At 46.1% G+C, this 15,241-nt stretch overlaps 1 protein-coding gene across 3 annotated transcripts in view; it reads left to right on the forward strand.

Annotated features, from left to right (window-relative positions):
• Nucleotides 1-96: 96 nt before the first annotated feature.
• EFTUD2 (elongation factor Tu GTP binding domain containing 2) overlaps nucleotides 97-15,241 on the forward strand; it is a 21,000-nt gene continuing 5,855 nt past the window's right edge. The window contains exons 1-19 of one of the 3 annotated variants that reach the window (XM_009585426.1): nucleotides 97-203; nucleotides 1,049-1,214; nucleotides 1,719-1,797; nucleotides 4,036-4,111; nucleotides 4,381-4,446; nucleotides 4,702-4,737; nucleotides 5,624-5,714; nucleotides 6,808-6,890; nucleotides 7,386-7,552; nucleotides 8,662-8,786; nucleotides 10,454-10,517; nucleotides 10,903-10,993; nucleotides 11,406-11,541; nucleotides 11,827-11,954; nucleotides 12,957-13,150; nucleotides 13,294-13,405; nucleotides 13,621-13,761; nucleotides 14,149-14,250; nucleotides 14,732-14,814. In XM_009585426.1, the coding sequence (XP_009583721.1) occupies nucleotides 99-203; nucleotides 1,049-1,214; nucleotides 1,719-1,797; nucleotides 4,036-4,111; nucleotides 4,381-4,446; nucleotides 4,702-4,737; nucleotides 5,624-5,714; nucleotides 6,808-6,890; nucleotides 7,386-7,552; nucleotides 8,662-8,786; nucleotides 10,454-10,517; nucleotides 10,903-10,993; nucleotides 11,406-11,541; nucleotides 11,827-11,954; nucleotides 12,957-13,150; nucleotides 13,294-13,405; nucleotides 13,621-13,761; nucleotides 14,149-14,250; nucleotides 14,732-14,814 (2,045 nt within the window). In that variant the 5' untranslated portion in view covers nucleotides 97-98. The remainder of the gene's footprint in view (nucleotides 204-1,048; nucleotides 1,215-1,718; nucleotides 1,798-4,035; nucleotides 4,112-4,380; nucleotides 4,447-4,701; nucleotides 4,738-5,623; nucleotides 5,715-6,807; nucleotides 6,891-7,385; nucleotides 7,553-8,661; nucleotides 8,787-10,453; nucleotides 10,518-10,902; nucleotides 10,994-11,405; nucleotides 11,542-11,826; nucleotides 11,955-12,956; nucleotides 13,151-13,293; nucleotides 13,406-13,620; nucleotides 13,762-14,148; nucleotides 14,251-14,731; nucleotides 14,815-15,241) is intronic. The other 2 variants (XM_009585429.1, XM_009585427.1) reach the window with 2 other exon arrangements.

Consider the following 15,241-nt stretch of genomic DNA (forward strand, 5'->3'; position numbering starts at 1 on the left):
GGGACGGGACGGGACCCCCGGTGCGGCGCGGTGCTGGGTGCTGTGGGTGGCGCGGGGCAGAGTCCGCCCCCTCTTCCGACGCCCTCCCCGCCCCCAGCATGGACACCGACCTGTACGACGAGTTTGGGAACTACATCGGGCCGGAGCTGGACTCGGACGATGACGACGACGAGTTGGGCAGAGAGTCCAAAGATCTGGACGAGGTGAGCGGTGGGTTGGGTGGAGGGGCAGCGTCTCACGGGAGCCTGGTGCGGGCCTCATCCTGCCCCGTCCCCCCCAGGGGAACAGGGGCTGAGCGCCACGGTCTTCACAAGCTGCCAGTGATTCCTTTTCCGTGCCAGGCTCTGGTTCTGCAGTGAGGCTTTGTTCAGTGGTGGAATTTGACCCCTGAGGGTCAGAGTGGATTTGGTTTTTAAAGGATTCAGCAAAAGCTGCCCTCCTGTTCCTGTCATAAAGAGAAAGATAAAGTTTCTGCCTGAATCGCGGTTAAAACTGGAGCTTCTGTAGCTCAAGCCATGTTTGGCTTTTTTATTTGTGTTCAATCAAATGGAGAATCCGTGTCCATTTGTGAGGTCTTCAGGCCTTTGGTAACATGCACTAATGTTGCAGCAGCATTGCAAGGAGCTCAGCTCCTGGGTGGTGAAGGCAGAGCAAGACTCCACAGACACTAGAGGAGAGCGACGAGGGCAGGGAAACACAACGGGGAAAGCATTGGAGGACCGAGGGAGCCCCTTTTAGTCTCCCGTTCCTCCAGTTTGTCTGCAAGTGGTGTCTGTGTGCGGTCGGGGTTGTGTTGTGTGCGCGAGCGAGGGGCGGGAGTCGCCGCAAGTGCTCTTGCTGTTCATTTTCAAGCTGTCCCGCAGCAGGAAGGTGTGTGTTGCTTACAGAGGGCACCTCTGCAAGGTGCTCTGCTGCCTGATATGAGGTTCCCTGGCTGGGTTTGTAGCTCTCTTTCGATGTACGACACTGAGCCCGTACCTTCTGGGGTGATTGGTGTTTGTAAAGCACTTTGGTGCCAGCAGCAGCTAAATGTGAGCGTTGGTTGCAGCTCGAGGATGATGATGATGATGACGATATGGGGGACCATGATGAGGACCACCCTGGGATGGAGGTGGTGCTGCATGAGGATAAGAAATACTATCCCACCGCCGAGGAGGTCTACGGGCCTGAAGTAGAGACAATAGTACAGGAGGAAGACACGCAGCCTCTCACTGGTAAGTAGCGAGGAAGCAGCGAGTTGGGTACAGAGGGAGGAGAAGACTCTTGGTGGATCCTTGGAAAAGGGAAAATAATATTCCCTTCTGTTCTCCCCATTGGTTTTAATGACCCTTTCGAATTCCCTCTCAGCCCCAGGAACACGTAGACTCTTGTTTGTCTAGCGGTGCGCAGATTTTGGCACTTGGGATTATTACAAATGCTAAACAAACTATCTTTTGGAGAACAGATATCAGCAGGTACTAGAAAGATATTTAAGGAGAAATGAAAATGCATTTAAGTCATCTCATTTGATCCTTCTATAGTAGAATAGTATAGTTCAGTTGGAAGGGACCTACGACGATCATCTAGTACAACTGCTTTTATAAAAAGCTAAGAGAATCTGCCGGCTTGAAAATTGTGGGTTTGTCTGCAAAAGTCCCCATTCCCTACGACCGTTTCTGAGCCTGCTGGGTTCAGGGTCTCTGGTAACAGTGTTTTATTGTTCTTTCTCTTGTTTTCAGAGCCTATTATTAAACCTGTGAAAACGAAAAAATTCTCTCTGATGGAACAGACGTTACCGGTCACCGTCTATGAGATGGAGTAAGTAATATGTAGGGGTTTTAAGCGTGTACGTTGGCTCAAGCCATCTGTGCTGTGATTTCCTCAATTTTGGTTGTTTGCAGGCAAAGGTAGGGAGGCAGAGTGGTGTGTACTATGTGGAGGAGGCAGATTTCGGAGGGCATTGGCTTTGTTTCTTACTGACACTGGCAACAGAACTGAGTTCAGCCGTTTCCCAGATTTTGAACCAAAAGGAAGAGGAAGAAAGTACAAGACTAACCATTTTACGGATATTTTTCCGTCCACGTAATGCAGCGTAGTGCATAGTTTTCTGACACTAGAATGTAAATCTTACCTTGGCAGCTGGTACAAAGCTTGATGATGGGAAACCCTTGGGGTGCAGATTTGCTGAAGGTGAGTTTTCTTGACTGGCTCAAGTAATATTTGTCAGTGTGTGGCACATCTCATACTGGGACATTTTGGATTGATCCTGGTGACCATTGGCCTACTGCTGTCTCAAATTAATTCCCATCTATCCTGGAGGAGTTTCCAGGGGGAATTTTTATGCCACTGGTTGTATGCTAAGTTGTGTCGTAGCTCAGCTAAGCTGCACTTCTGCTGCACTTGATGGTGTCTGCTGGTTGTGCCCCGCAAAGCAGCCCCTGGGACACCAGGGCTGAGAGAAAACCCTGGAAAAAATTCCAGACAAATTTAAAAACCGAGATATAATATCTCATGCAACTTTGGAAAGGAATAAAAACAGTTGTTTACTTTCTCTATTAAAAATATATAATCTTAGCATCAACGTCTACGTTTTGTTGACGGGTGGAGGGGCTTCGTGTCCTCGCGTGTATAGTGTTTCTCTATGTTGCCTGCTATTTGAGGATGAACAGATTGAGCTGCATGAGTGTCTTGTTAGGCTCATCTTTCCATACGTCACTTCATGGCTAGTCAGAACTTTTTCCGATTTTTAGTAGTCGTCTTCAAGTGTAGATCCCAGAACCAGATGCAGGCTGAGTAGCAGTTCCCTGTGTGCCAAACAGACCCCAACGTGAGCAGTCCCTCTGCGTATCGTCAAAGATCCTGTTATTTTCTGGCAACAAAATGTCACTGGAGTTCGTATTCAGTCAGTTGATTACTTGGATGCCCAGGACCTTTTTTGGAATGGCTGCTTCTCGGGGCTGTCGCCTGATACTGTCAATTTGGCCGTGTTCATTGATCAGAGAGGTTTTTGATGTAGCCAGATGTAAACCAAAGAGCCAGCTGGGTCTTACTTTTCTAAGCAGTCCATTTTGCTCTTAGTCAATGACCTGTACTCTTCATTATTTACCACTTTGCTGATCGCTGTGTCCTCTGCTCGTTCCATCCGTAATGAATTCCTCTTCATCCTGTTCGTTGATATAAATGGTTAGAATGGGGCCAGGAGGAATTCCCTGTGGGACTTAACCAGAAACCTGCAAGCTTGGTATTGATTTCCCATTTAGCCTTATTTTAAGACCAATAAGCGAGCTTTTAATCAGTATTATTATTGATTTTTGTATTTTTTAGCTCTTAATCAAAATGTTGTACGTTAAGAAGTCTACTGCATCAGTGAAAATTAAATCTTCTTAAAAAGGGGATTAGTTGACAGCACTTATTTTCTGCAGACCCATAGCAATGGATACTTGTTTTATAGCCTCCCATTATTTTTTAGAGGAGTTGGTAATTTAGGATCTCAATTATATTTTTGGCCAGGATCCATGCAGAAGTGACCGGCCCATCATTACCCAGCTCAGTTGCTGATTCTAAAAAGTTTTAAATTCCATTACTGTTTCCTTGAGTCCCTGGGAACATCGCTGTTTTAAGACCTGAAAACCATAATTAATGGTCTGTGGAGCCCCGTGGCTATCTTCTAAAACTGCGTGGGATGCTTGTTATCCAGCTCTGTGATTTACTTGACTGCCTGCCACTATTTGAGTGGAAGTATTTCATCATCTGAGTACATGGATGTGACTTTTGCTCTAATACTGACTAGAAGAGAAGAAAAATATTCAATAATATTCCATTGCTGGCAGTTTTACCAGCTCCGTATCCTCCCGCCCACTGCCATCTGTCTAGGACTCCAACTCTCTTCTCCTCCCCATCTGGAAAGTGGGATTCTTCCTCCGCAGGGCATTGGCAGAATGAAAGTTTGGAGAGGATTCAGGGGGCACCTTGGATAGAAAGTGTAGCTGAAATGGCACCTACTTTTCTTAGACACAGCAGAAGCCTCCAACAGTCTTTTGTGTTTTGTTCCTCCAGTTTCCTGGCAGATCTGATGGACAACTCGGAGCTAATTCGAAATGTGACTCTGTGTGGGCACCTTCACCATGGCAAGGTAGTGTGACTATCCAACGTATATCGGGTAGTAGTAAGGATCTGTTTGTTGCTTACTTTTACCATTGCTCTTGATCCCTTGATCTCCGCAGCAGCAGTCTCTTTCTGCTCCTCTTGCTCATGCAGTTATTTGTAGGTTTTCTTTCAGCCACGTGGAAATAATAACGTGCCCAACTTTCTCGGTACTGCTACTGGAGGGATGGGATTGTAGTTGTATTTATCTGTCTGAACACAGTCACCTCCTTTCTCTTGTGGTCCGATATTTTTCAGACGTGTTTTGTTGACTGCCTGATAGAACAGACACACCCAGAAATCCGGAAGCGCTATGACCAGGACGTAAGTGAGCTTTTGGTGTATTCTTGCCCTGGGGAACATGGGTTGGCTATTACACTCAGAGGGAGTGTGACTGTACATGGGGAAAATGTGGTTTAGTGATTAGAAAGTAGAATTGGAAAGCCAGAGCTCAGTCCTAATTCTGTCTCTGTCACTTACTTGCCACCTTAACCATGTGTAAAGAGTTATTGTGTCCTGCTTCAAACTTAATATTTGATACCAAAATGTGATATTCTGACTTTTGTTTTGTCTTTGCAGCTTTGCTACACTGATATATTGTTCACAGAGCAAGAGGTAAGTGAGTCTTAGTAGAATAGGCAGTGGTATTTATCCAGTTGTCTCATGCTTTACTCAGAGTTATTTACTGTAGGCAATTTCCGCTTCCATTTTAACAGCTTTTTGTGCCTTCCTCATTTTGGTTATTTTCTTTATCAATAAAATGATCTGCTCTTCTTGTTTGCCTCAGTAAGATCCCTGCTCCAACTTTCTTCCATTTCCTGCAACCCTCATCTCCATGTGTGATTTTATTTGTCTGAGATGATAACCTGTGTAATGATGAAAACCTATACCAGAGTTATCCCAGCATATGGGTAACTCCTATTTTCTTTGAGGGAAAAAATGATGGATGGGGAGAAAAACTATAATTTCAAAATAAACATATTTCTCCTCTCTTTCCTTTGATAGGAACTCTTAACTGGGTGCTCTGACTCCATGTGGTTGGGCGTGAATGAGAATCTTATTTTGTCCTACTCGCTAAATATTGTCATGACCAGAACAATCCTATGAAGCATTTCTTTCTCTTCATCTTAATTCTCTACTTTATACTCTGGGTGATCAAATCTTACGCTTTGAGGTATAACTTGATAGCAGCGGAAGGGCAAAAAGCACAGAAGAACATGCATCTTCTGTCTCTGGTGTTGCGTATTATACTTCGTCAGCTGAAGTGCGGCATGGATTGTGCAATGGTAACTCACCAGTCTGAGCCAGTATGGATGGAGGAGCTGGGCTGGGTACTGCAGGAATCTGAGGTTGTTACTCCCTCCCTGGCAGTAACAGGATGTCCTGGATGGATGTTTACTTCTTTCCATCTTTCTGTTTTTTCTTTGGTCATCCTTTACATCTTTACATGGTGATGTATCTTTTTTCTTTTAACTGATAATCCTGGTTTCCTGTCTTTCAGAGGGGAGTAGGGATCAAGAGCACACCAGTGACTATTGTTCTGCCAGACACCAAAGGAAAATCTTTTCTCTTCAACATCATCGACACTCCAGGTGATTGTGTAATCCTGAAAATCCTGTTCTGGGATGTGCTTAGCTGAAGGCAGCTTGATGCGTGGAGCAGATACATGACCATGTGAACCAAGGTTTCTCATTAATAAACCCCTTTGGTCCTCTGGATAGTGCTATTGACAGGAGTAGAGCAGTGAAAACATGTGCAGCGGTGGTTAATGAGGGCCTTCAAAGAGCTTTTGTGTTGGATTGCAGTGGGATTGTGTAGCATTGGCTCTCAGAAAAACAAAGAATCTATACCCTGAAATCTCACTGATTCATCTAGAAATGTCACTTAGGTGCAGTGAAACCCTGGGAAGTTTCCTTTCGCAGATGAAAACCCATGTTTTGTTTTGTGGTTTTTGTAGATGATTCCAGCCTAGTCCTGAGCCTTTAGCTAAGTTCATTCTTCTGAAATCACTTCCAGCAGTAATGACTGTGCAGCTAGCTTTTAGTCAGGCTTGCGTTTCTGATTAGCAGGCCTGAAAACGTGTTTCATTCAAGTATATGAGAAGCACATGTAGAATTGGATTTTTCAGGTATCATGCACAGTGGGGACCATGCTTTTCTCAAATACTATTGCCCCACAGTGAGATTCACAAGTTCCCTTGAGCCTCTGACAAGCTCCTGTGAGGGGAACATAATCACAGATCAACTTGTGAGAAACCAAACTTTAGGAAAGAGGGTCTTGGGACACATCTGTTGAGTTACAGCTCAAGATGAGGGAGGTTAGAGCGCAGGAGGAGACTGGAGGGAGAGGCATCTGTTGTTCTTTGGTGAGAAGTAATCTTCCTCCTTTTCCTGAAGTACTTGCACAGAGCTGTGAGAAAAACAGTAACAAATGTGAGGAAAAGTGCCTGTTAAATGAGTTGCTGTGTTTATTCTCAAAAAATAGCATTAAAGCTAAAGCGAATCCCTATACGGAGCTCTGGCAGCCGCTCCCAGGTCCCTGTCTGAGGAGGAAGCCATCTGTGTTCTGCCTCACTGGATACCAGTGACCAGAGCAAGCTGCAGAGCAGACGGACGGCTTTCCACCCTCTGCACTGCTGGTGTCAGGGCTTACTCTGGTTCTCACTACCATTTTGTGTTTTTGAAGGTCACGTCAATTTTTCTGACGAGGTGACAGCTGGTCTTCGTATTTCGGACGGCGTTGTACTTTTCATTGATGCGGCTGAGGGGGTGAGTGCCAGGTTCTCCTAGGGGTTAACTTCAAAATCTCTTCCTCTGCAGTCTTTGATCCTGCCTTAGCATGAAGGCCTGGGATGGGTTCAGCTTTCCGGGGTGAAGGATTTTCAGAGGACAGTTTGGGAAGCGAGAGTGTTTTCCAGCCAAAACAGGGAGTCAAGCCGCTGGCTTCTGTGTCCAGGGCTGACGTGATGCATGTGACCTGTAGGCTGATTATCTGACTTGTTTGCATCTCCATCCCCATGATAACTAAAATGGAGCAGGTTATTAATATCAGAGATGTCCAAGGGGTAGGATTCAAGGAATTCGGTTGGATTAGCACCTACTTCTAAATTTCAGGAAGATTAGCTGATCGCGGGTGGCTGAGCTTAGGCTTTTCTACAGAGTTGCAGCCTTGTGCGTAAGGGTCGCTGCTTTGTCTGTCACGCCCTAGATAGCATTTTGTGGAGGGCTTTTGCTAGGGGTGTTTGTGCTCATTATTCCCTGCAGGTGATGCTGAACACAGAGAGGCTGATCAAGCACGCGGTGCAGGAAAGGCTCGCTGTGACCGTGTGCATCAACAAGATAGACCGACTGATCCTGGAGCTGAAATTGCCCCCTACAGATGCTTATTACAAACTCCGACATATTGTAGACGAAGTTAATGGTCTGATCAGGTATGGTTGTTTGGGATGAGGCATTGTTAGTCCTTGCTGTCCCTGTTCCGTTGCAGGTGCTTTTCTTTGGGAGCCCTATGTGTGCCTAAAAACTCATGAGTTTGTCTCTTGATATGTTGAATCATAGAAAATGGGGCAGGAGGAACCATTGGAAATTCGTCTCAGCCAATATACTGAATTATACAGGAAGGGCCAATCCTGCCTGAATTCTGACCAGCTTCATGGGATCAGCTCTTTTTCCCACATTAAAAAGTAGGGAAAAAAAACATATGACTGGAGCAGGGAATTTCAGTGCTCCCATGTCTCAAATACGCTGAAATTGTCCAGGCTGTATCCCAAATTGTAGGCCAAGATGTCTCAAAGCTCCTAAACGTTTGTTTCAAAGCTACTAGGAACTCGCTGTCCCAACCCCTGAACGGAGACTATGATACTGCTATGGTCAAATCTCCTTGCAAGACCCTGCCCAGAGAAGGGAGGGACATCTTCTCTAGCTTTCACAGTAGCAATTCATCGTTTCTGTGGGTTCTTCTGCATCCAGGTGATGTTCTTAACAGCATTCTTCCCTTCAATTTGTGTCTGTCTGCACTGCAGCCTATATAAACCCCAAACTGAATTTGCACAGGAGCTCACTTGCATGTGTCTCTGTTCAATTGCTACTGGCATCAAGCAGCTCAGAGCAGGATAATTTATCCTGTCTAGCATGCTTGTGAACTCATTAGAACTGTTTCAATTCAATTCTATCCCTACGTTATTTGCCCTGTATTATCTTTTCCCTTGCTTGGTTGACCAACTTTGCTGCCTTTTTTTAGGGGGAGAAAAACTCTACCTGACAAAAAAATACAAAGCACTTGTGCTGGTAACTTTTTAGTTCCAGGTCTTTAAATATTTATTTGTATACTAATGCTTTGAAATTTATAGTCATAAAATGATACTGACCCTGAAATTCTGATGGCAAGCATGCTGCAGCCCATTTTAAGATGCTATTTGGCAGTGTAGAATCCTTGCCTATCACGTACTGCTGTTTGGTGTGGGAAGTGGATTTAAGTGTCTTCCTTGGTTCACAACATTGATTTTTTTTTTTTTTGTCTCTAAAAACTGTCTCCTCTCAGCATGTATTCCACCGATGAGAACCTCGTTCTGTCTCCCCTTCTGGGGAACGTGTGTTTCTCCAGTTCACAGTACAGCATCTGCTTCACGCTGGGATCTTTTGCAAAGATTTATGCAGACACATATGGTGAGGATTATCCAGAAACCTTGTGCACTTTAATATCTTATTTCCTAACCTGTTTTGTTGAGGCTTTCTAAGTCATTCAGCTTTGGCTTTCACTGCACATATATGGTCAGTATATGCGCTCTTGAGTTTCTAGGACTTGAGAGTTACTGCAGATCTGAGCCCTGGGTGGTAAAAAGCAAAAATACAGTTCTAACTTGGCTTTAGCTAGATAGTTTCTCCTGATAAATGTTTCTTGAGTCAGAAGCCAATATTTTATACGTGCCCTTAAGCAGAAAAAGCAAGTCCTGCAGTTGGAGGCAAGTGTAAGTGTTGTGCTTTGCCTCCTTATCAGAACAGCTCAGAAGCGAAGCAGTTAAGTTCCGCCTGCCTTTTCATAAAAGTCTCCAGAATCTGAGACTCAGCTGCAGCTGGGCGCGAGCTTGGCCCACAAGGTTTTGCACTCTTGCCCTCTTTCTTTTTTAAGAAACTGTCTTTTTCTGGCTTTGATTTAATTTTCTGTTCCCCAGGTGCCCACTCAAGGCAATCTGCCACTTGTAAAAGTGGGCCTTTTGCTTGCATTAGCCAGCTGTACAGCCAAGGTTTTTGAAGTCTCACACTGGGGAATTCGGGGTGATCTGTAGGAGCCGTGAGCAGGGGAGGAAGGATGTTGTAAAGCAGCTGGCCTAGCTCTTGCAAAGAAGTTAGCCCGAGGAAGGATGAAGTTGTAGAGGTCAGGGACTGATGTATCAGGACTATTGTGTGTCTTTGTGAGTTTGGAGAAATAAATGACCTCCCTGGGCGTCACAGCATTAACTCAATGACTGCTAGGATGAGACCCCTTCTTTGGGGGACTGATAAAGATGCAGGCACAGTCAGTAGGAGATGCCATCCACGTGGGGCAGACCTGAGCTGAACGGGTACTTGAAGTCGGTAATATTTGACTGCGGCAACCAGGGATTTTATGTGCAGCCACCACACTTCAAATAACATGAGTTATAGTAGTTTAACTGTCAAAACTGCAGCCACCATGACATTTCTTACGCTTGCACATCTGCCCACAGCAAAAGCTTGTTTGGAAACTGCTGTAAATCATGACCGCTGACTTATTATTTGTAAATTCACCATGACAGCCAAGCACTACACTATTCCCTCAGCATTTGGGTATTTGGCTATGTGATTAGTGCCTCAACTGAAAAAGAGAAAAGAACCTGGAGATGTTCAGGAAGGCAGAAAATGCTTGTGATAAGCCTGCGGGGCAGATGGGGTGTAAGCCATCCCAGCACCTTGGCACTACAGCGGCAGGTTGCAGCATTAACATTTGGAAAATGAAACAGATGTAACTGGGTTCCTGCAGCGCGGTGTCCGGCAGGCCAGGTCTTCTCAGCTCTGACCTTGTGTGTAATTGAGAGAGTTGAAACGTTCCTGAGAAGCAAGTGTGCCAACCCATGGTGTACCTGGGCTGCTGCTGTCGTCCTCAGTGGACTGTTTTCTGGCTGACGCTCTGTCTGGTCTCCCTGGGTGAGGGCTTAATCATTTATTCAGAATTGGGACCAAGCGTTCACTCACCAGCATCGGTCCATTAAATTGAATCCTCAGGGTTGTTTTAAAAGCCAAAAACCAAAGATTTCCAAGATGAGAGAAATACAGTGACATCTGAGAGACTTTTGTCATTTGGTTTTTCCCTTTAGGAGATATCAATTATCAGGAGTTTGCAAAGCGGCTTTGGGGTGACATCTACTTCAACCCGAAGACGTAAGAAGCCTGTTTAAATGTCCATTAGCTTACTGATGGGTTTTTCTCTCCTTTCCCTGTAAAATGTGGGCTAGATGACCACCCAAGGTCCCTTCCAACCTGAGTTGTCCTATGATCCTGTGATGGAGTAGTATCTGGAAAGGGTTGAATCAGGCCCCCTGCTTGGTGTGAATCCATGTGGTCCTCCTGAATCCCGTAAGCAGGAGCAGAGAGCCTTTTCTGGCCTTCGCTTGGAGTAAGCGTGACTCCTGTGTCCATGACTGCTTCCCAGGGAGGTTGGGAGGGAGAAGATAACCTGGGAAGGGCAAAGGCTATGCTTGCAGTAAGGGTGCTTGCAGGCTGCAGAGTGCTTGCTCCTCATGTCTCTCCTTTTGTCCCCCAACAGCCGCAAGTTCACTAAAAAGGCCCCAACGAGCAGTTCCCAGCGCAGTTTTGTGGAGTTCATTCTGGAGCCACTGTACAAGATCTTGGCTCAGGTATGTGGTGGTTCATTCTTCTTCCCACAGTGCCAGATAGGAGCAGCCAAGGGCTGAACACTGGGTGGTGGTGTGTCTGGTGCCTGGGGGGCTCGCCTGTCTATAGTGCAGCGGGATCTTCACAGATTTCTGGGTTTGGGGGTGCAGAGCAATGGTGAGCAAGTCCTTAACAGTTACTCCTTGCAAATATAGCCCTATGTTTGTGCAGTTAATAGAACTGCCTTTGCTCTTTCTAGTATGCCTTAATATCAGCAGAGTGATAATTTGAACCAGCCAGCCAGTTCTTGTGTGAGCTCTAAATCAGAGCAGGTCAAGAGCCCTGAGGGTGACGGCTGGTGTGTGAAGCTGCATCTAGGATTTATTGGCTTGGACCCCCGCAGCAAAGCTGAGAGTGATGCTTTTTGTCTTGCAGGTGGTGGGAGATGTGGACACAACCCTGCCCAGGACTCTGGATGAACTTGGCATCCACCTAACCAAAGAGGAATTGAAATTGAACATTCGGCCCCTCCTGCGGCTTGTCTGCAAGAAGTTCTTTGGGGAATTCACAGGTAAATGCTGTTTGTCTTCCCCTCCACAATCTTTCCTATACCCTAGTCTCACATCAACAGAGTTAAGGACTGTATTACAGCCATGGAGTGCTCACTTGCACAGATCCCTTCTCAGCTTTCCAAATATAAAATATTAAGCCCAAAGTAACGCTTGAGACACTGCACATATCTTCCCCATGGCTGTGGGTGCGCTGCAGTCAGAATGGCTTTGCCTTGTGTTTATTGGAGTCCATTTCTTTCCTCTACACTGCTTAACCATGTTCTCATGAAGTACTACTTTTCCAGGCTTTGTGGACATGTGTGTGCAGCATATCCCCTCCCCGAAGGTGGGAGCCAAGACGAAAATCGAGCATACCTACACTGGTGGCGTCGACTCTGATTTAGGGGAGGCCATGAGTGAATGCGACCCTGACGTAAGGAAACTCTTCTGCTTTGCTCTGAGTGTCCAAAAGCGTGGCAAATATGCCCTCCTTTCACTGCCTTGACAGGGCAGCTGCCTCTGAGACAGCCATCTGCACAGATTTGACTTCCAGCGTTTTGAAACCTCTCATCCGATACCGAAACAAATTTCTTCACTCTGAGAAACTTTAGTTGCCTGCCAGGGCAGCCCTTGAGAGAGAGAATTGTTTGACAGTGTTCAGAGAAGAACAGGACTAGGTCAGGACTTCAGAGCATGTGGGAACTGCAGGGTGATTTTGTGTCCTTTTGCTGCCTTTTTGTCCCTTTTCCTTGAAGTTTGATTCTCTCTCCAAACTCTGAGAAAACTGATCTGAACTATACTGATAAAAATAGCCCTACATTAGTTAGTCAGCACCTTTCCTATCAAAGCCTTGCAAAAACCTTCCTCCTCGAACAGCTTGTACTGAGTTGTCATTCAGAGTTGTCTAGAGCCACCAATGCCAGCCAGCAACTAGTGAGGAATTTGCCCGTGACTTTTGCTCTAATGTCTGGAGAGAAAATGAATTGCTTGTTTTAATGAGTTGTGATTACCCACATAAAACTATACAGTGGTGACTGTCACCAGATCACCAGTTGTGGAGTGACCTTATGGGACTGAGAGCTGTGATCTGTGGAGCTCGGGTGCTCTGCCCTGAGCTGGTTTGCAGTCCAGCAGATGACATTTCTTCTCATGGCCTTGTCCCAACCACTGTTTACTGCTCCACAAGAGGAGAGAGGATTGCTCCAGAAAAGTCCACCAAAGTCATTCCAGGCGTCTCCACACAGGGCAAGGAGATGTAAGGCTTCGAGTGGAAGGAAATGAAGGACTTGGCAAGTCAAAAGAAGTGTTTCTAAGTTCCAGCCCATTAATCCCTTTGTATCCTTGAGTTCTACCAAGTCTGTGTCTGTTTCTTGACTGTATTTTGAAAGAGGCTTATTTCTCTCTCTCTCTCTCCCCTCCTCCCTCTCCTGGAAAGGGTCCGCTGATGTGTCACACAACGAAAATGTACAGCACAGACGATGGTGTTCAGTTCCACGCCTTTGGCAGAGTGCTCAGTGGTACCATCCATGCTGGGCAGCCTGTGAAGGTCCTTGGAGAAAACTATACCCTGGAAGATGAGGAGGATTCCCAGATCTGCACTGTTGGACGCCTCTGGATCTCGGTTGCGAGGTATAGAAAGTTCTGGCAATATGTTCATTTGAGAGAGGAGTCACTTGGAGTCATTGCTGCTGGGGACAGGGAGGAGGACAGCATTGCAAGGGGCCTGAGGCTGGCAGCAGCGAGGGCTGCAGTGATGCTCCCCTGCCTTTTAGGTATCACATTGAGGTAAACCGGGTTCCTGCTGGCAACTGGGTGCTGATAGAAGGGGTGGACCAGCCCATAGTGAAGACTGCAACCGTCACGGAGCCTCGGGGCAATGAGGAGGTACTGTGCATAGCTGGTGTCGCTCAGCCTTACAGAGAATCGAGGTGGTGGAGCGCATCCCAAAAGCTCCGGTGGTGAGGTTAAAGAAACCTTGTCTGCCGAGGTGCCAGGGCACAAGAGCCACTAAGGGAAACAGAACAGCTTCAAACACCGTCTAACTCCAGTGGCCCTCTAATGATGCAGAGATTCAGCTCTTTGTCCTTATCTGGTTTCAGGCTCAGATCTTCCGTCCTTTGAAGTTCAACACCACATCTGTCATCAAAATAGCTGTAGAACCGGTCAACCCCTCGGAGCTCCCCAAAATGTTAGATGGTCTCCGCAAAGTCAACAAGAGTTACCCCTCGCTTACTACTAAGGTATTTCTGGTGTATGTATGGCTGTTTTCAGCTCATGCTGTGGGCTACCTTGTAGGCTGATCTTTAAAATAAGTAATTTTTTAGTGTAGGTTGTTTTGTTTGTTGTGGGTTTTTTCATGCTGTTGCAGTTGATCTCATAAATCATGTGGAAATAGCAGAGAACTGTAAATCCACAGAAAAACACACACCTTGCTGAGCCAGGGAAGCAGCTTTCTGCAGAGCACATCAGACTTTCTGCTAGAAAAGGTTGTGGGAGTTTTCCTTGGGGTGCTCTGATCCTAACCAATTTATTTAAAGCTAGTACTTCCTCAGGCTTGTGTAGGAGCCTGGAAGACAAGGGCCTGTGAGCAGTAATGCTGTCAGTTGAACCCCTCTCTTATTTTTCAGGTGGAAGAGTCTGGGGAGCATGTGATCCTGGGGACGGGGGAGCTCTACCTGGATTGTGTGATGCACGATCTACGGAAGATGTATTCCGAGATTGATATCAAGGTGAGGAAATGAGAGGGATTTTCCCAGCTGGGGAGGTGGTTTTGTCCCCCTGTCTCGGAAGAATGAGAAAATAAACGTAGTTGAACCGTACAGCATGGATTTTGTCAGGTCCTTTTAAAAAGAAAAGAGCTGTTAGGATGCAAAAGTAACTCTTACAGCCCGACTGTGTCACACCGTTGTGATTGAGAGCCTGAAAATTGGCTTGGAGAGGGGTGTGTGACCATGTTCCAGCCTTTTCCTGTACTTCAGCCATTGCCTGGCTAGCATCAGGCAACTAAATTGATACCTGGAATTAGGTTTAAATATTCCTGTCTTGTTTGAATGAAGGAATTAGTAAAGCTGCCTGTGCAGGCCTCAGTGGTTCGTCCGCAAGGCTGGTTAAAACACTGGCAGATGAACCAGTTATTTTCTTGGAGGTGTTCAAAGGTTTCAAACAGTCTCTTTAAATGAAAACCTTACAAACCTGTTGTCGTTATTCCAGGTCGCCGATCCAGTTGTGACATTCTGCGAGACAGTGGTGGAAACGTCCTCCCTAAAGTGCTTTGCTGAGACACCCAACAAGAAGTAAGAGCCCCTGGGCGAGCTGGGCATTGGAGACAGGCAGATGGAGGGGTTTCCTGGAGACTAGACTTCATCCCCTCCAAGGGGTCTGTTCTCAGTGGCTGTTGTCCAGACAAGTGGTGCGTGCCATGTGCCGTGGCAACAGCTCTGCTGAACTCCTCAGTAACACACTTGAGTCCCAGGGATGTTTCTGTGCTTTGTAGGAACTCTCAGAATGGAGGGAATAAAGACAGGTGCACATCCTCCTTTTTTCTTTTAGCTAAATTTCACACCTTCTCAGCAGTTTTGTGGTGTTTCCAAGAAAAGGAGATGTATTGGGATCCTAGAGCAGGTGCCAAAGAGCCCAATAACTCCCCAAATATTTCATGAGCAAAAGCTTTGTCTTCTCTTATTTGTTCTTAATCTTGAAATGGATTTTTTCCTTCCTGCT

This window comes from Fulmarus glacialis, unplaced genomic scaffold, assembly GCF_000690835.1.
Source record: "Fulmarus glacialis isolate BGI_N327 unplaced genomic scaffold, ASM69083v1 scaffold6579, whole genome shotgun sequence".
NCBI classification, from domain to species: domain Eukaryota; kingdom Metazoa; phylum Chordata; class Aves; order Procellariiformes; family Procellariidae; genus Fulmarus; species Fulmarus glacialis.